The sequence below is a fragment of the Sinocyclocheilus grahami genome, unplaced genomic scaffold (assembly GCF_001515645.1).
Source record: "Sinocyclocheilus grahami isolate Dianchi unplaced genomic scaffold, SAMN03320097.WGS_v1.1 scaffold851.1, whole genome shotgun sequence".
Classification (NCBI taxonomy): domain Eukaryota; kingdom Metazoa; phylum Chordata; class Actinopteri; order Cypriniformes; family Cyprinidae; genus Sinocyclocheilus; species Sinocyclocheilus grahami.
This window is the reverse complement of record NW_015506030.1, coordinates 50,874-69,729: the sequence shown is the minus strand read 5'-3', so window position 1 is coordinate 69,729 and position 18,856 is coordinate 50,874. Positions and strand designations below refer to the sequence as shown.

The 18,856-nt window shown below is 36.5% G+C and overlaps 2 protein-coding genes across 3 annotated transcripts in view; both read left to right on the top strand.

Moving 5' to 3' along the window:
• Nucleotides 1-1,300: 1,300 nt before the first annotated feature.
• LOC107562956 (alpha-2-antiplasmin-like) lies at nt 1,301-4,964 on the top strand. Its single transcript, XM_016247717.1, has 9 exons — nt 1,301-1,397; nt 2,209-2,277; nt 2,376-2,453; nt 2,532-2,832; nt 2,987-3,130; nt 3,523-3,711; nt 3,896-4,038; nt 4,133-4,337; nt 4,462-4,964. The coding sequence occupies exons 2-9, from the start codon at nt 2,224-2,226 to the stop codon at nt 4,791-4,793; spliced, it is 1,446 nt and encodes a 481-aa protein (XP_016103203.1). The 5' UTR covers nt 1,301-1,397; nt 2,209-2,223; the 3' UTR covers nt 4,794-4,964.
• A 514-nt stretch (nt 4,965-5,478) lies between these two features.
• Nucleotides 5,479-18,856, top strand: part of LOC107562955 (replication protein A 70 kDa DNA-binding subunit) — a 30,412-nt gene continuing 17,034 nt past the window's right edge. The window contains exons 1-13 of one of the 2 annotated variants that reach the window (XM_016247715.1): nt 5,479-5,571; nt 5,774-5,841; nt 6,377-6,424; nt 6,794-6,872; nt 7,312-7,420; nt 9,738-9,826; nt 10,684-10,758; nt 14,176-14,290; nt 14,411-14,513; nt 14,597-14,665; nt 14,807-14,999; nt 15,566-15,702; nt 16,527-16,675. In XM_016247715.1, the coding sequence (XP_016103201.1) occupies nt 5,809-5,841; nt 6,377-6,424; nt 6,794-6,872; nt 7,312-7,420; nt 9,738-9,826; nt 10,684-10,758; nt 14,176-14,290; nt 14,411-14,513; nt 14,597-14,665; nt 14,807-14,999; nt 15,566-15,702; nt 16,527-16,675 (1,199 nt within the window). In that variant the 5' untranslated portion in view covers nt 5,479-5,571; nt 5,774-5,808. Of the gene's footprint in view, nt 5,633-5,773; nt 5,842-6,376; nt 6,425-6,793; nt 6,873-7,311; nt 7,421-9,737; nt 9,827-10,683; nt 10,759-14,175; nt 14,291-14,410; nt 14,514-14,596; nt 14,666-14,806; nt 15,000-15,565; nt 15,703-16,526; nt 16,676-18,856 lie in introns of both variants that reach the window. The other variant, XM_016247716.1, reaches the window with a different exon arrangement.

Genomic DNA, 18,856 nt, shown 5'->3' with positions numbered 1-18,856 from the left:
ATAAAAGAATACTTTTATGCAACATCCTTGAATAGATATGAACTAGAAACTAACTATTTAATTTATTACTGGAATGCTTTACGTAAAACCTTATCGTCTCCAGACATTCCATTTATATAATGTTAGAATATTTAATGAGAATTTATTCAGATTACTAAAACATACGTTACTGGCTCTCTAATTCAGCACGATATACTTTCTGTAACCCACTATTTGTCAGGTTTGGAGAATTGGCTTGTGAATTATGAGTTCTGATATGAATTCATGCCTTTATTATTTTGTGTTGAAACAGGCTTACTAGTGTTATAGTGTTCATTTTGAAAAGCACATTATTTTACGTAACTAAGTAGAGGATTGCAGTGAATACTATATGGCCAGACAATTTGGAAAAGGGGATATCGATTTATATCTGAATTCTTATAAGCATTTAAAAATGCAATTGGTGTTACACCTCAGAGTGATCATTTTGATGATTCATGCTAAAGACAATGTCTGTTTAAGATTGACAAACCTCTGTCTGATGTACAGTAACACTAGCAACACACTGTCTGCGACATTGGCCATTGCTCTTTTGTATTTCATTGCGAATGTTTTTCTTTTTTACTTTTAAACTGTGACCATTTTCTAGATGCTCACTAAAATGACCCTTTTCAATGATTTAAAGTAAAAGAAATTGATCATAAATGTCTTCTAATTTTTTTTTTTTGTCTGAAAAACTTCAAACTGGCTGATTGATGACCTACTCATTGATGAATGAGCAAGATTGGACAGTTGTTGAGTTTGCTCTGTAGATTTTCATGCTTGGAAGCTGAGCACCCACCGGAGAGGTTACTCTGATGGGACAAAGTCCATTTGAGTGTTTGCAATACACTGCCTTTCAACTGCTCTCAATTTGGAGATCTTGGCATGTGCTTGCAGATGACCCAAGTTAATGGTGTAGTCTGGCACTGGCTTGTTTGTCTGGTATATAAGAAAGCAATATAAAAGCCCTCTATCCAGTAACAGTCTGTATTAATATCAGTATTGGCAGTGATGACTTGTCATCTCCTCCTCATTTATGTGCAGTTTTTCTTGTGCAGCATGTTTACTCATATTCAGTGGCTCACATGCACTGTCAGCAGTGAGTTTATTTAGCTCGGCAAACTATACAGTACCAGTTTCTAACTTACTTCATTCAAAGTCTTCACAGATCCACAAATCTACACACTTGAGTTTAATGTTTGACCCCAAGGTCTCTCAATATTTACATCTATGAAGAGGTAGGTCTAAGAGCTATATGAGGTAAAGATCAATGAAAGTTGAAATGTAACTGCCTGCTCTGAGACTGCCAACCCCTACAGCAAAGAATTTTGTGTTTCTTTCCCTAATCAGGGCTGGATCCACTGGAGATTTGCACGGTAAGCACCCAGTTTTGTTCATTCTCATACATTCTCACCATAAATAATTGTTTGCAGTATATTAGGGAGATATTGTGTTAAAATATGAAAGTTGAATCTGTTGTCAGCTCTTTTGGTTAGTAAATATGTACACTTCATCTTTCATTTGTGTATTTTTGAAGTATAATTCCTAGTAATCACAAATAATTCCTACAAGAATGTTTTGATAAAACATATTTAACAAAGCATATTTTGTGTACACAAGAAAATGGATTAGTATTAATGGAGTAGCATTTCCATATTCACATTGTTGATTTAAAAACAATATGTATATTTAATTTCAATGTTTAATTTTCCTGCAATCTGAATTTATTTAACCTGCAGCTTTAAACTAATTTAAAATGTTTAACCCTGGAATTATGCAACTGCTGACAGACCTTTAGCCCTTTGAAACATTTATTGATTATTAGACTAAATATTTTGTTCAAGAAGCTGTTAATCAGATCATGTATTTATGGTTTATTGCCAGTAGCTGGGTAATGGATTTCTGTGCAAGTGAGGGAGACCTACAGGAATTATTTTTCAAACAGTTTCTATCATCAACAGATATATTGATTAAAATTGTGAGAGGGTTCTTTTCTTATGTTTCTTCTGAACAATCTGATCTGATGAAGTGCATCCAAAATTTGTATTAATGGATATACGTTTTATCTAATAATAATATTTTAATAAGTATGGATATGTAGTAAAATGGAAAGAGTGCCTTTGTACAAATGACCAATGCCAAATCATACCAAATTCTGAATAAATTGTGCTGTTCATTGGTTTTTAGACTAACTTCTAGAACATGAACTTGTGTTTTCTGGCATTCCTCCTTTGTTACGCCAAGCAAGGCTGGACGGTAAAGCACTCAACTGATCTTATGTTGTTTATTCTATATTTTAATTACTGATTTTATTCTACTATTGGAATGCCATAAATTGCTCCTTGTCACTGCAGGAGGATGCGATTGAACCAGAGGATGGAGCGTATCCTTTAATTCCTCTCATCCCACTGATGCCTAGTAAACCCATATCAGTAAGAACCCACATTGTTACAATTTTGAAGGTATACACATTTAGACTTTTGACACTCCAGTCGCCTTGTCCCTTTCAGGATTTGAAGAGCACTCTTGACCCCACCATAACAGAAGCACTCACAGTTTCTCCAGATGGCCTGGAAGCAGATCCTTCAGCCCCGGTTCCCTCTCCTGGTCAGAAAGAAGGATCCTCTGAGGAGGACCTTGATTCACTCTGTGATGGGGACATGACCAGCCAACAGATTAAGCAGACCATTGGCAACGGCATTCTGAAGCTTGGCCTTTGGTTCCTGGAAAACTTGAAGCCTAGTCCAGAGCAGCCCAATGTCATCATTTCCCCCCTTAGCTTGTCTGTAGCACTCTCGCAGCTAGCGCTAGGTGATCTACAATGAAAAACAAAAGACAAACAAATGCTTTGGTTTCCATTCAGTTCATATTCAATTTCTTTTTTGCATCCATTTATTTTTGCAAATTTAGTGCCAATATATATATATATATCTCAATAAGACATTGTTGATTATCTGAATCTTAGGAGCAACTAATGAGACAGAAGAGCTACTTCTACACCACCTGCATGCAGACGCACTGCCCTGCTACCACACTGCCCTCAGCAGCCTCCTGCGCAACTTCCGCAAAAGGAGCCTGTCCATCGCCAGCCGCATCTATATGAAAACTGGTGAGAGTCACACGTATACCACAAAACAGATATAGTGTCCTGCAGGTTGATACAGTGGCCTCAAAAAGCATTAGGTCACATAAAATCATGAAATTCCTGGATATGTTCCACAAATTATTGACATTCAGAAAGTATCATATTTTACATTTATTTATAATTTTAGGTTTTACATTTTTAAAATATTGCAAATATATGAATACCCTTTTTAAATGTGTTAAAAGTCTCCAAATACATTTTTGTGGTCACTGTATATGCCCAGTAAGTAAAAAATATCTATATATATTTAAATTGGATTGGAAATTTGATTTCTGGTTGATATTTGCTTTGATATTTGAGGGTACAATTTATCACTGTACTATGCAAAGCTATGAACAGTTTTCTTTTTTCTTTAGGATTTAACGTGAAGCAGGACTTTATGGAAGACTCTCAGAAACTGTATGACTCCGAGCCGGCCACTTTGACTGATGTTAATGACATCAATGAATGGGTTAAGAAAGTCACAAATGGGCACATCGCAGAGTTTTTGTCCAGCCTGCCTCTCAGTGCCATTATGATGCTCATCAATGCTATGCACTACAAAGGTCAGAACGAACACCTATTTCCAGCAAGTATTTTACAATTCCCTCTTGTACATCAGTGAGTCACATCAGAGGTTTTGTATTACTCAGATCTGTTGCATTATCGTTCTCTTGTTATTTCACAAGTGTAAATCGATAAAGGACCACACAAATTCAATTTATACAAGTTTAATTTTCTCTCTCACAGGAGAGTGGCTCACTCGCTTTGACCCTCATTTCACCTCCACTGAGCTCTTTTACATAGATGAAAACCAGATTGTTAATGTGGATATGATGCTTGGGCCAAAGTATCCTCTCAGCGTTTTCACCCACCATGAGCTGGATGCCCAGGTTACTGCCTTTAAGATGCTACTTTATAAATAGCACTGATTAAATCTCTATTTATCACTGTTGATCTCTATTCCTCACTATTTGATCTTTATAGGTTGCTCGATTCCCCTTTAAAGGTGACAAGAGTCTACTAGTAATAATGCCAACATGTGGACATGTGAATGTATCAGCCGTTGCAGCTAAGCTCAATATCTCAGATCTTTACCGTCGATTACCACGAGAAAGAAACATGCAGGTCAAACTCCCAAAATTCAAGCTTGACTTCAACCAGGACCTCCAAGAGGCCATGACAAACATGGGTGAGATGTCTTGCATCTAATTCATGACTCATTAGTCATTAGAATCACATTGGGTTCAAAATCTTCTTAATATTTCTTAATTACTTATTTATATGAACACATATATAATTCTACCCCAATCCAGGTCTAGGAATGCTATTTAGTCATCCAAAGCTGGACCGCATCTCTGAGGGCCCCTTGTTTGTGTCCAGTGTACAGCATATGTCCAATATTGAGATAAATGAAGAAGGGGCAGAGGCAGTGGCGGCAACAAGTGTGGTCATCTCACGTTCCAACCCTTCATTTACCGTCAACCAGCCATTTTTCTTTGCCCTAATGGATGACTTAAGTCAAACGCCATTCTTTTTGGGAGTAATTTCCAACCCAAACCCTGGAGCATCTACTGTGGTCACAAATCCTGGCAATTCAGATAAAATGAATGACAAGCCACACTCTTTTGATGTTCCTCCAAAGTAGATTGTTTTCATACATTTAGCAGAATGAGTCCATAAGTGATTGTTGACTGCTTTGTTGGTCCTCACTGGGAAGCAAATTAAGAACACATCTTCTATAAATTAATTCTAGCAGATCATTTGAAATGACTCCCCCTATGTAAATTAATGTTGTTTTAAATATCCTAATATTTGTTAAAAAAGACATGATTTGTTTATTTGTTAATGAAAGAAATTTGACCAGAATTTCCAAGTGTCTCATAAGTTTTTTTCTGGTTATTTAATTTAGTGAAATGCTGCCTTCTTTCAGATCCTACATAACAATCTGCAGCACCACTAACAGAGAAATCACTTCCTCAACACTTTGTGTGGTTTTACAAACATGTACTTCAGATTATTACTTTTTTCAAATAAATAATCTTTTCTTGAAAGATATGTTTTTTATATCATGACGGAACACAAAACCTTGAGTACATTAACAGAAAACTGAGGTGTATGACATGAAAAACTTGTTGTTGGAAAAAGTTTAAAAAGAATAAAACATGGGCCAGATTAAGTGGTCCCCAACATGCAAACAAAAAACGGTATCTGTAATAATACTAGTTTACTTAAAAAAAAAAAAAAAAGCTCGCCTAGTGTCATTTTTTATTTTGTAGTTCAGCGGAAGTTGTTTGTAACGGGGGGGGAAACGCGTCATCGTGTGTCGCACTTTCGCGCGTTTGGACTGAGTTGGCGCGAGGAGACTGCTGAACATCAGAGGCGGTTGTTGTTTATTTAACAACAAGGTTTTATCAAGGATTAAGGTTTAATCTTTAATATTTTTCTGAAAACATGACTGTTCGATTGTCAGAAGGGGCAATTGAGGTAAGAATGAATAAGGCAGCAGCGTTATTTCATCCTTTGCAAACATAAGCTAGCTAAGTGCGTTAGCTAGCAAGTTTTCATCCTGCGGTTTCGCACTATAACAGTAAAACAATATCAAATCGTGTTTTATCAAGGATTAAGGTTTAATCTTCAGTTCGCAATATTTTTCTGAAAACATGACTGTTCGATTGTCAGAAGGGGCAATTGAGGTAAGAATGAATAAGGCAGCAGCGTTATTTCATCCTTTGCAAACATAAGCTAGCTAAGTGCGTTAGCTAGCAAGTTTTCATCCTGCGGTTTCGCACTATAACAGTAAAACAATATCAAATCGTTATCGTTATGCCTTTTAATGTTTCATGAAGTTATTTTCCCAATGATTGCATGTTTTAAATGTGACGAGATTAAAAGGAATGTATAAAATGTTACGTGCTAACACATTACAGCATAAATGCAAAGATTGTTTATATTGTCCGCTCAATGTAAACTCAATGTATACATGCATTAACGTACCTATTTTGAAGAGTTTATACATTAGAATATTAAGAGGAGTAGATCATATAAGAAAGTCAGAGTTACTGTACATGGAAAGTGGATCATGTCTTTTTTTCCCCTTTTCTTCCTCGTGTTTTGAATGTGGGTGAAATAAGGCAAGTATCTGAATTTGCTAATATTGTTGATCTGGTTTCTATGGTAATGCTTGAAAGCTTTTGCATTCTTAAGTGATTGGGTACTTTTTCTTTTCAGTCCCTGACAAAAGGAGTTGAAGTCAGCAACCCTGTTCTGCAGTGTGTGGTAAGTGTCAGATTTCTTTCAAAAAACGATTTTGTTTCCACATTTATATAATAGGGATGGTGATGTCAATGCAGATATTGCAGACATTAATGCCATAATCAGATGTTGTGATTTTTGAGGGGAATAAAATGTTAGTTACATTTATGTTTGAAGGCCATTATTTGTAACATTTTAAAAGACCTAAAGTGAAACTGTAGGTGTATTAGAATAAGAATCAAAACATTGATCATATCAGTAATTTTAATTCGTAATTGGTTCATTTTTAGTTTGTTACACTTTTGTTTATGCTTTAGTTTCTTTGTTTAGTTAAAGCACCAGACCATTTATTTTCATGCTAGTCAACTTTATTCTGTTAAATATTCTTTCCAGAACATTCGCAAGATTGATGGGGGAAATGGCCTGTCCCGTTTCCGTGTCATGATGAGTGATGGGCTGCACACTATGTCCTGTAAGTTTGATCAGTTTTCAGATGCCTTTAATTCAATTTGATGTCTGTCCTTTAAATCGATTGGAATCTCCATGTCTAGGATGTTGTTTTAGACTTGTTTTGTTAGTGTTTTGCAAAACAGCTGTTAATTGAGTTCACATGTGGGGCTTTATGTTTGGATAGTCATACAAACCAAAGCCATATATTTTTCTGCAATATTTTTGTTAGGTACACATAAATGTCCATGTTAGGTGCTTATGTGTTTGAAAGCCAATATTGGAATAATTTGGACAAGGAGTTTCTTTAATGTTAGTGATGCTTGTGTTCATTAGCCATTACGATATAATCTTAAGATATAATCATTATTGGGATGCATACCCCAGCTGTTCTATAAAAATGCAAATAACCTGACACCATGTATTCTTTAATAGTTTTTGTCCATTTTCCCCCTTGCATCCAGCATTCATGCTCTCCACACAGCTTAATCCCATGGCTGAGCAAAACCAGTTGGCCACTAACTGTGTGTGTATGCTGAAAAGAAGCGTCGCTAATGTTCTCAAAGATGGACGGTAAGCATTCGTCTCCAGGTCTTGATCTGATCACAGTTGTTGTTATTAGGATGTTTAATAAATGTTGTGGCTCTGCGATATATATACACTTTGATTAAAAAAAAAAGGGTTTTTGTAAGAAGCCGCTTATACTCACCAAGTTTGCATTTATTTAATAAAAAATACATTAAGTAGGGATGCACCGCTGTATCGGCCGATTTTTGATTATTTTAAAGCCATCGGCATATCGGAAATGGCATGAAAAGAGCCAGAGCTCAGCTGTAAATTCATCATAGATAAGTTGCAATGGCAATGCACCGGCATTAGAGTTTATCCAAGGAATGTCACGAACCGCCAAGCATTAGGCCTACATTTAAGTGAAAAGGAATGGCAGGTAATATGCAGCTTTTTGTTTGAAACTAGTGTAGAACACGGATTGACACAAGGTCACATCATGCACGTGCAGCGTTTCTCTGAACGGAGAAAACAGAATAAAGCTATATAGGCCTACATAAAAGGGAATATATAGGTCTATACACAAAATATATTTCACTTAAATCATTAACAGATTAACAAAACGAAATAAAAAAAAGTGCAGAGTTTCGGATAATTGTTTCGCGCTCCGAAGTTCACGGGAATAAAACGAGACGGCAGAAAGCAGTTTTCTTTATTTTGCAAAAGCTTTACACTTTTGAATGATGTTTTGCTGTGAATGATCTGTATGACAAACCAGCATTAGTATGACCATATATTACTGCGTAACAGTTGGGAAAACAATGCAGTGATTGCGTCGGTGCCTCACACGCACATAACAAAATTTTGCTAATTTGACACTGCAGCCTGTTCATTATCAAAATAAAATACAGTTAAAGAAGCATAAAAAGTTACACTGCTCAATTGAAATAGTCCGTAGTACAGTCTGTGCCATTCAGCATAATCACCGCCTCACTGTGCTGTTATAGTCTATATGTGAAGGATGATGTTTTACGTCGATAATGCAAGTTAAGAACAAAGCCTATAGTTTACATAATAAATAATAGGTTAGCATCCAGATACTTCGCGAATATGGAAACATTTGGATTCGTGCAGAATGAGAGAGGTAGGCTTAAGTTAGGTTTTTAATTAATTTGTTTTGGCTTGACGCATATATTTAGCCTAAATTCAACTTTAGAGGATTTGTTGTGGAGAGAAGGGAACTAAAATAGCCTAATTGTTTGTCATTTTACTTTTATTTACCATTATTTTAGCCTACATTCTTTCTGAATGTAATAATAAAATGCAACGTACAACCTACTAATTTAGGCTGTTTTTTTTCCTCAAAACTCTTATAGGAGTAGCGTTTTTTTTTGTCCATGCTAAAACATTTTTAAATATCTTGAAAAAATGTATTTAATGTATGAGTTCACAGTTTTTTCTTTTAATACATTTGGTCTTTGGTAAATCTAGAAAAGATGATGCTGTATTGGCTATGACTAAGAGAGATCATTCAAGACTCTTCATTATTTTTTTTTCTTTTTGAGTAAATTAGACGCTGTACTTTATTATTATTATTATTATTATTGGCAAAGAAAAACTTAAAAAAATAACATTAAGCCTATTAACCGGTATGATTTCTACTAAAATCACAGAGGAATGCAGGAACAGAAACGTTCAAATACCGATTGAACCAGTCTTTTTTTTCTCGTTTTTAAGCCCTGATTTATGCAATTGACCAATATCGGTGTCCGTGCGTGCGTGTGAGAGAGAGAGAGAGAGAGAGAGAGAGAGCGGTGTGTGCGTGCGTGCGAGAGAGAGCGGAATTGAATTTGAAATTGAGAGCGAGACACATCAGAGTGGAGTCAGCTGTCTTAACCGTGGCTTGTGTAATGCAAACACATATTCATCACTGTGTTTGTCACGAGACTCTGTTCCCCTTTCGGCCTTTATTTTGAAAGATGAAGCTCGCGATTATGGTAAGGGGCGTTACATTTCCGACGAGTGCTTGCGGTGTTCAGCCAATCACAATGCACTGGGTCAGCTGGCCAATCAGAGCAGACTGCGCTTGTCGAAAGGAGGGACTTTGTAGAAAACGAAGCGTTTGAGAGAGGCGGGGCATAGAGGACCTACAATAATGTACAGTATTTGAAAAATCATGTGTTTTTTTAACATTAAAGCATGTCAACATATTCTGTTACACCAAATACACAAAATAATGATCTTTAAAAAAAGCATCATATGACCCCTTTAAAGTATTAATTTCTTAAAAATAAAAAAAATAAATCTTACTGACCTCAAACTTTTTAACAATAACATTTATTAATGCATCTTATCAAGCTTTTGTGTTTGATGTTGTACACAGACGTGTGGTAGTTATACTGGACATGGAGGTGATCAAGTCTGCTGACCAGATGGCAGGAAAAATTGGAGACCCAACTCCTTATGTGGAGGGTGAGAGTATATTTGACATGTCAAATTTTATGTAAACGTATATTAGTTATGCTCATATTAAAATATTTAAAATTTTATGTTTAGCATTGAGGTTATCTTGTCAGTAACCTTGTCTAGAGGGATTTAAAGGCACAATATGTAAGATTTTTTTTATTAAAATATCCAAAAACCACTAGAACAGTGTTATGTATTTTGCTGACTTGTATACTTACATTATCCCAAATATTTCGAAGAATGTTTAAATCCAGAGAAATAAGCAATTTTAATTAGTGGCACGGACCGTGTCCATGGTGTCATTGTGTCGCCTGCCAATGACGTTGTAATCCTTCCATTTCCGGTTTTGTTTTGTACAAAACATGTAAGCACCAAAGACGCTTTAATATGTTGTGCATTTTAATAGACTGGTGACGACCGCACAGAGTAGCATTATAACAGAACTTTCAATTGTGTCTAGTATGATAAAACAGCGCTGCTTTTTTTCCCAAATACCGGAAGGAGCTGAAGCGGTTGACTGTGGCATAATAAAAGCGCAGCTGCTTTCAAGCCGTGTGTCACGCTCGTTCAGCAGCCTCGTTTCGCTTCAACAGCTTTCAGCCTCACCCTGCTTCATGCTACTATGTTAATAAATCATTAGCTCATCCATGAACATGATTTCTGCCCGAGTCCCGTCGGATTGCATCAGCTGTGGAGATGAAGACGACAACTCCCATGATTCCACACACAGTCACGGCATCATCAAACTACGCCTTTGTCTATTTGTTTATTTTAAATACGCGCCCTCTAGCGGTGAAAATTACATATTGTTTAAGGTGATGAAATGTTTAATTTTCCTGCAATGTCTAATTTTTGTGTTGTAGGCCAGTCAAAGCCACAACAGAGTACAGCTCCGGCTCCAACTGTACGTCCATTACAGCCTCAGAATGGAAGTGATGGTATGGAAATAAACAAAAAAAATTCAGTTTTTAGTATAGATATTTGTATATAAAAACCTTCAAATATGTACACTGCCGTTCAAAAGTTTGGGATCAGTAAGACTTGTAATGTATTTTAAAAAAGTCTCCTATGCTCATCAAGGCTGCATTTATTTGATAAAAAATAATACAGGGGAAAAATTTGCAAGTAATCTTGCAAAATGTTATTACAAAATAAAATAATGGTTTCTATTTTAATATCCTTTAAATATATAATTTATTTCTGTGATGCAAAGCTGAATTTCCATTATCCATTACTCCAGTATAAAGTGTCACATGATCCTTAAGAAATCATTCTAATATGCTGATTTATTATTAGAATTATCAATGTTGTGCTAACAGTTGTATAACTGTATATCAGTTGTGCTGCCAAATATTTTTTTGGAAACAGAGATACTTTTTTCAGAATTCTTTGATGAATAAAATTTTAAAAAGAACAGCATTTATTGAAAATATTAATATTTTCTTACAATATAAATCTTTGCTATCACTTAACAATTTAACACATCCTTGCTGAATAAGTTTTAATTTCTTTCAAAAAAAGAAAGAATAAAAATTGACTGAAACCAAACTTTTGAACGGTAGTGTAAATTGTTAGAAAAGACTTCCATTGTAAATAAATGCTCTTCTTTTTAACTTTTTATTCATCAAAGAATCCTGAAAAAAAAGTATGACGGGTTCCAAAAAACCATTAAGCAGCACAACAGTTTCCAGCACTGATAATAAATCAGCATATATGAATGATTTCTGAAGGATCATGTGACACTGAAGACTGGAGTAATGATGCTGAAAATTCAGCTTTGCATCACAGGAATAAATTAGATTTTAATGTATATTAAAAAAGAAAAACATTATTTTACATAATATTTCACAATATAAAATTTTTCCTGTATTTTTGATCAAATAAATGCAGCCTTGATGAGCATAATAAACTCCTTTAAAAAAAACATAAAAATCGTTCTGATCCCAAACTTTTGACCGGTAGTGTATATAAATTAATTATATTAATGTTTCTGAGCTGTAATGCAGTAGCTGTGCTATGAAGTTCTGAATTGATTGTATTTTAGATTATAAACATTGTTATTACTAAAACTACTAATCCAAAAACTACTAGTTATATACTATAACTAAAATATATTAGTTGAAGATCTGACCCATTTTCAAGATACTCATAGGCTACTCGGATCCGATTTTTTTTGTTTAATTGTTCACATTGTTGTTTTAAATGTGGCCAATATCAGTTGAAGCGAATCAGCTCATGGGGAAATATGAATAATTAATCATAACTAGTTATAATTAATTATAAATATTTAGATCCACTGTAGATATTTACTTGACCTCTCAGGGTCAACTGTCTGTCAATTCTAAGAACGTTAATTTCCTGGTTAAGGGAAATAACTTTCTTACTGTACAATTCTACACAGCTTGTAGCATAAATCTGCATGATTAAGTGACTCCAGTTATGAGTAAACAATGAACAACGTCAAGTGTGATACAAGTAAGACTTTATTAACTACATAAACACTTAAACTAGTCTAACATACTACATAAACACTTAAACTGGTCTAACATACACATACGCACGCACACACACACGCGCATACAGTTTGTATAGGAAAGGGTTAAAGCTTAAAGCAGTAAAGAGAAGAGAAATAAGAATATGAAACTATGGTACCATTTGATATTCAGCAGATTTACAGCCTTAAGGAAACATCAGATTCTTAGTTTAAACACACCTTTGTAAAAAGGTGCAAATGATACCCAATGTATCAATTAATAAGACTAAATTTGAATACTTGCACTTCTCATCTGTCTGAAAGAGAGGTTTGATGCAATCTGAAGGTTCCAGTTGATCTTTGCTGAAGTTGGTTGATGAAAAAGAACCAGTTTGAGTCAGAGAATCAGATCCCCGCCTCTCAAGATGGGCTTGTCCAATGAGAAAGGCCAGTATCCCATGTGGGAGTTTTGAGATACTGGGGAGTTTTGTGTGAGGGCATGGTAATTTGCAAATGGAACTTGAATCAAAAGTTGATGCACAAACTAATAAAGATTCTTAGAACACTAATATGTTGCATAGGTATAAACATACAACCTCCTATGTTAAATATAGCTAACAAAATATATATTGTGTGTTTGATTGGTCCAGACGCTACACAGTTTTACAGTGTGAACAGATCATGGTTCTGAACTGACCCTCATGCGCTAAAGAACAATACAAACAGGGTTTCCAGGTTTACACAACAAAATCTGCCCAATTGCTTCTTAAAACTAGTCCAAAACTAGCACAACCATGTTCAGGGGGATAAATATTGTGTTAGTGGGGTTGCGGCGTCCCACGAAGTTGAAAAACAGTTTAGGAGAACAGAAACAGCGGTGTAGAATAAAGATAAAATATGTGAAAAATAATGTTATTTTTTACAAACGAAACGAAGCATGAACGCATGTTACAGTGCACCCCATAAACACAATCAAGCCTTCGAAAATAGCTGATTTACCACCCCTTTAATATCATGACTAATAATAGGCAGTTGCTTGCACTTCTTGTCAGGGATTTGATCCAACTCATAGCCATAAGTATTAAACTTGAATGTTTAACATGTCCTGTGCTGTCAGTGGTGAATGTCAAACCATGTGATTTGTTGAGGAATATATAAATAAATATAGTTCTCAGAAGAAGAATCAGAATGAACTTTATTGCCAGGTATGTTTTCACATACGAGGAATTTGTTTTCATGACAGAAGCTTCCACAGTGTAACAGAATGACAGCGACAGTACAAAAACACAGATAAAAAAAATATTTGAATAAGTAATAATATATATATTGACAATTGTATGTGCAGGTATATTACAATAGACATTTTTTTTGTATGTACAGGTATATTATGTGCAAATTTGAAGTGTAGACTAAGTGTGTGTGTTAGATAAATAAGTGTATGGGTGTATAAATAGTGTTGTGTGTTCCTTTCTGTAGTGGAAACACCAAAACGTCTAGCCATCAAGTTGTGTTTGATGGTGTGAAAATTCATGATCTGCTTTTTGTTGTTTTAATGTCATTTTTTTAATCCCAAGAATAGAAAACCTTAATTTCATTCCCTTTAACTTGCAGATACCCATTGTTGTTATTAAAAAGCATTTTAAGACAGCATTTTAAGAGTCTAATTTTCTTTGACATTTTTAACTTCAGTGTGGATTTGCAAGCTGTACCCGACAGCCGTTTTAATTCACACTTTCAAGATTGTCACATTAGATTGTTTCAGAGGTGTTGTGTCATTACAGTCAGTCATTATTTCAAAATTGGGCTCTTGGTGTCTGTGCTTATGTCTACCCTATTATAGTTATTTGCAGTGATGTGTGGTCTTCTCCTCTTCTCTCATTAGGTTCAATGAACAGACCTGCTCAGAGCTTCGGGAAAAAGCCCATGGCTGCCCCCAGCACTCCTGGAGGCAGCTCTAAAGTTGTGCCCATTGCCAGCCTCAATCCATACCAGTCAAAGTCAGTCTAAATCTCACGTCTGCACCCCTTAATATTTTTCTTTCCAATCCAATTGACCGTTGCATATCACATAACATATTTTGTTGGGCATAATTCATAAGAGTGTGTTGTTTTCTTCAGATGGACTGTTAGAGCCAGAGTTACCAATAAGAGTTCCATCCGCACATGGAGTAACTCCAGAGGGGATGGGAAGCTCTTCTCCATGGAGCTTGTGGATGAAAGCGTAAGCATTCATCAGCAGTGATCAGATTAGAAGCTTGTAAGAGTGTTAATATGCAATAACATCTTGATTTTGATTTATTATAGGGGGAGATTAGAGCCACTGGGTTTAATCACGAGGTGGACAAATTCTACTCACTCATTGAGCAAGGAAAAGTAAGGCCTACTTTCTTTTCAGTTGGGTTATGTTCTCATCTAATATTTGCCGTGGAAGTAGGGCTACACAATTTATCAGAACAATAAAGTTATAACGTATGTTGCTAACTTGACTTGATTCATCCCTCTTGTTGTCCTCAGGTCTACTACATCTCAAAAGGCACTCTGAAGATTGCCAACAAACAATTCTCTTCACTTAAGAATGACTATGAAATGACTCTAAATGGCGAGACAAGCATCATCCCTTGTGAGGACAGCCATGATGTCCCCAAGGTGCAGTGCGACTTTGTTTCCATTGCTGACCTGGAGTCCCGGGAGAAAGACACCATCGTAGGTGAGCATCTTCCCCGGCCTGTGCGATTGGCATCATCAATAACCAGCATTTTAATAATTAACTGTGATGGAGACAGTAGGACGGCTCTCTGTAACAAATGTGTTGAGACCCAGGAGGTTGTGGTAATTATAGCGTTGATGATGAACGCAATATTAATAATGCTTATGACAGTAATGGCCTGTGGCGCAGATTGACTTTGTGTCCCTGTCGGGTTCTAGCAGAACCAGAGGAGAAAGATGCTGTCACTGGTAGAATGAAGAGTCAATAAGCATGCCTCTAATTATGGTAATGGAAGTTGGTGCACGCCGAGGTGCAGCAGGCGTATTTCTTATCTGAGATTTGAGTCGGGTGCTGGCAGTGATTTGTGAAATGCTCCTTATGGCAGCTAAATGATTCATAACGGCTTCTGATATGAGAGGATTAAGATGGCGCGCTGTAATGGAGCATTGACGGGTGTTGTGGAATTACATTCTGGATGAGTGGTATAGTCATCCCAAACCTATTTACTCTTGGTAAATTGGAGGGAGTAGCAGTGTTGTAAACCCAGGTGGCGTGTGTGATTGCAGATGTGATTGCAGTGTGTAAAAACACAGAGGATATGACGCGCATCATGACCAAAAACAGTCGTGAGGTTTCGAAGAGGAACATCCAACTGATGGACATGTCCGGCAGAGTCATCCAGCTCACCATGTGGGGTAATGATGTATGTAACCGATCAGATCAATCTATTCCTTTTACATTATTCAGTGCCTTGTAGTACAAAATAAAATTATTTTGTAAAATTAGTTAATATTGTGATAAATTTAATGCTTCTTAAGATTATTTTTCTGTGGACCATGAAGTTGCATAAAGACATTTTAAAACTTATTTTTAATGTGTTTCACATTAGAAATCATCCTTCATTCTAATATACAGATTTGGTGTTCAAGAAACATTTTTAGCATTTTTAATATTCATATTTAGTATCAATGCTGTTTCCATAGAAATATTAAGCAGAGTAACTGTACTTTTTTATTTATCTTTTGATGAATAGCAAGTTCAAAAGAACAGCGCTTACTTGAAATGGAAATCTTTTGTAACGTAAATGTCTTTACTGCCACTTTTAATCAATTTAATGTATACTTGCTGAATAAAAGTATTAGTTTCTTTCAAAAAAGAAAACATAAAAAAAAAAGTATGGACTCCATTTGGATGTTAGTGTAATCTCAGCTGACTGGAATCCTCATGCAAACAGTGACATCCAGCCCTAAACATTCTGATCTTGTACCAGATGATGTTTTTGTCAAGCATTTGGCGAAACTTCCCTGTCCTATTACAGCTGCCAGATGTCAGCTTCTATTTGGCATGTCAGCCATTCTCATCCAATCAGGATTTGCCATAAAAGACCAAATGCATAAATCCCTTTAGATGGTAAATACCTTATAGATCCTTTGCACTGCTGCTTGCAAGATAAATGTCAGACTGTAGAAGGAGTATGAGCAGTTGTTCAGTGCTCAACTATTTCTCTTTCCTTCCCTCACTCTCCAGGCAGAGACATTTGATGGCAGTGGGCAACCTATCTTGGCCATTAAGGGAGCAAGATTGTCTGACTTCGGTGGGCGTTCTCTCTCCACTCTCTACAGCAGCACGGTCATGATCAACCCCGACATTCCTGAGGCATACAAACTGCGGGGATGGTGAGTGATTTTTCTCTGTTTCTCTCTCTCTCAAATCATACAATACAGACAATACACAGCATCTGTTAAGTGTTTGTCCTAGACGAAACAGATGCGTTCTGATGCGCTCCTGTTTTTATTTCTCCACTTGTGAGAATTGGGACGAACACAGAGCACAGACACTAAAATGCACACTCTAGAATTCTGAGAGGGTGAGCATGCTCATGCCTTTGATATCAAGATTAGCTCTATCAGCGGCGCTCTGGTGGGCTTTGCATTCAGGCTGATATAGGAATGCAAATCATGTCTAATCCCCTGCCAATATATTCAATTTCCCCTGGTGGACTCGTGTGACTTGGTTCCTTTGAGAACAGGAATGTTTATTTCTGCTCTGGGGATGTGAAACAAGGAAGATGGAGAAACGACGGCACTGAATGCCTTGTTGAGAGATGGTGGTGTTCTAAATACTTGCATACAAGGCAGCAGCGCCAAATATATGATGGCTGCCTGTGTGTCTTAATCCTCATAGATCCTTATTGGCTATTGAAGGAATTGAAAAACTGTTATGACTCATTTAATGTTTTCCTCTGCTTTATCTTGCCAATTTAGGTGTTTGCTGGGACTGCCAAATTTATAATTATAAATCTTAAAATATCTCGGAAAAACCCGTCACAGTTATTACATAATCACCAGATCAACAATCATTGCACACTTTCAGTTGCAAACAGAAATTGTCATGTAAATAAAGTGAAATGTTTAATAATGCATTTTTCCCATTGCGATAGAGTTTTATGTGAATGCAGTTGATGAATGGGATCATCTCAGTTCACAAATTTTGCAGCAATAACTACATTTTCTACCATTTCATAATAAAATAGTATGAATAATGAAGTGCACCACTAAAACTTTATATATTCATATATAACATTTTCATTATGGGGCAGTTCCACTTGCAAATAAAAAATATATTCCACTTTTGCCCAGTTTACTGAATGGCATTTACTTTTTTTTTTTATATTGATGTTTTTCTTTTCTTTATTTTTTTTCTTTTTAGGGTCTACAGTTTTCAACCCCAACATTCTTGAAAATATAATAAAATCATACAGGATTAATTGAAATGAGGATGAGTAAATGACCATTTTAATTTGAGTGAACTGTCCCTTTAAATGGTCTGTGTGCTACTCATGAAGTGTTGTTCAGCTTTAAACCTCGCTTAACCCTGTTTGTTACAGTGCCACACTGACTAATCCTTCCTCCTTACCTGTTAACAATCCATACTCGCCACCTAACAGCCTACCTGGCCGAAGCCATCCATGAGAGCGTCTCTTCATTCTCCCTGCAGGTTTCAATCAATTCCTCTCCGTGTGCTCCATTTATTCACCTCCCAGTAACACAGACCCCCAGCCTTGAAGGGAAATAAGATGAAAGTGGTGCATAACAGGGCTACAGAGTTGAATTTCACTTTAGTTTCTGCCACTTTTTTTTTTTTTTTTTGCACATTTTGACAAATGATTAAAACCTGTTTCACCAGCCTGTAGTCTGCAAGTTTGAGAGGGTAATTATTTTGGGGGGATCTGCATGCTTAATTTACATAATGAGGGTAGTGGAATGTGACTGAACACAGCGGGGTGAGGTAGTGGAGAGGTAGTGATCTCACAGCAGCTTTCCTTAAAAGTCCCAGAGTGCCAGCTCAAAGCTTCTGGTTTCTATGCATGGCTGTGCGTAGGGCTTGGACTGGTGTATTTCCTTGCATTTTGAGGGGCTAAAAATGCTCTTTGTCAGCAACGTTTCAGAACTTCAGTTTTGCTGATCCAGGCGTAGGTAAGTTCAACTGCTTAGTCTCTGGGCTCACGTCTGTCCTCTTTTCACTTGGAGAGCCAGAGATAATGAGCTTTCAAATCATGGGCCAATGCGCAGTGTATGGCCTCTTGGCCAGCTTTCTGAAGGTCCAGTGGGCCACTGTGGAATCGATACATGCCATTCAATTAGTAGAGCTGCAGTAAGTGCTGTTTTGAACCTGGATGTGTTGTTGAGGTCTGCAGCATGAGGACTCATTCAGCCACTTGACACATTGTGCCAGTTTTCTACTTCAGAGACCTCTTAAAGTTGTAACTTTATTTTACAGCTGTTGTAGTCCATATTTCTGCCACCAGTGGTTAAAAATAATGCGCTAGAAAGATAAAAGTACCCCCCCCCCCCTCC

Coding starts and splice junctions, on each gene's coding strand:
- LOC107562956 (XM_016247717.1), top strand. CDS start 2,224: ATGAACTTGTGTTTTCTGGCATTCCTCCTTTGTTACGCCAAGCAAGGC. Junction 2,278..2,375: donor ACGCCAAGCAAGGCTGGACG/GTAAAGCACTCA, acceptor TTGTCACTGCAG/GAGGATGCGATTGAACCAGA. Junction 2,454..2,531: donor TGCCTAGTAAACCCATATCA/GTAAGAACCCAC, acceptor TGTCCCTTTCAG/GATTTGAAGAGCACTCTTGA.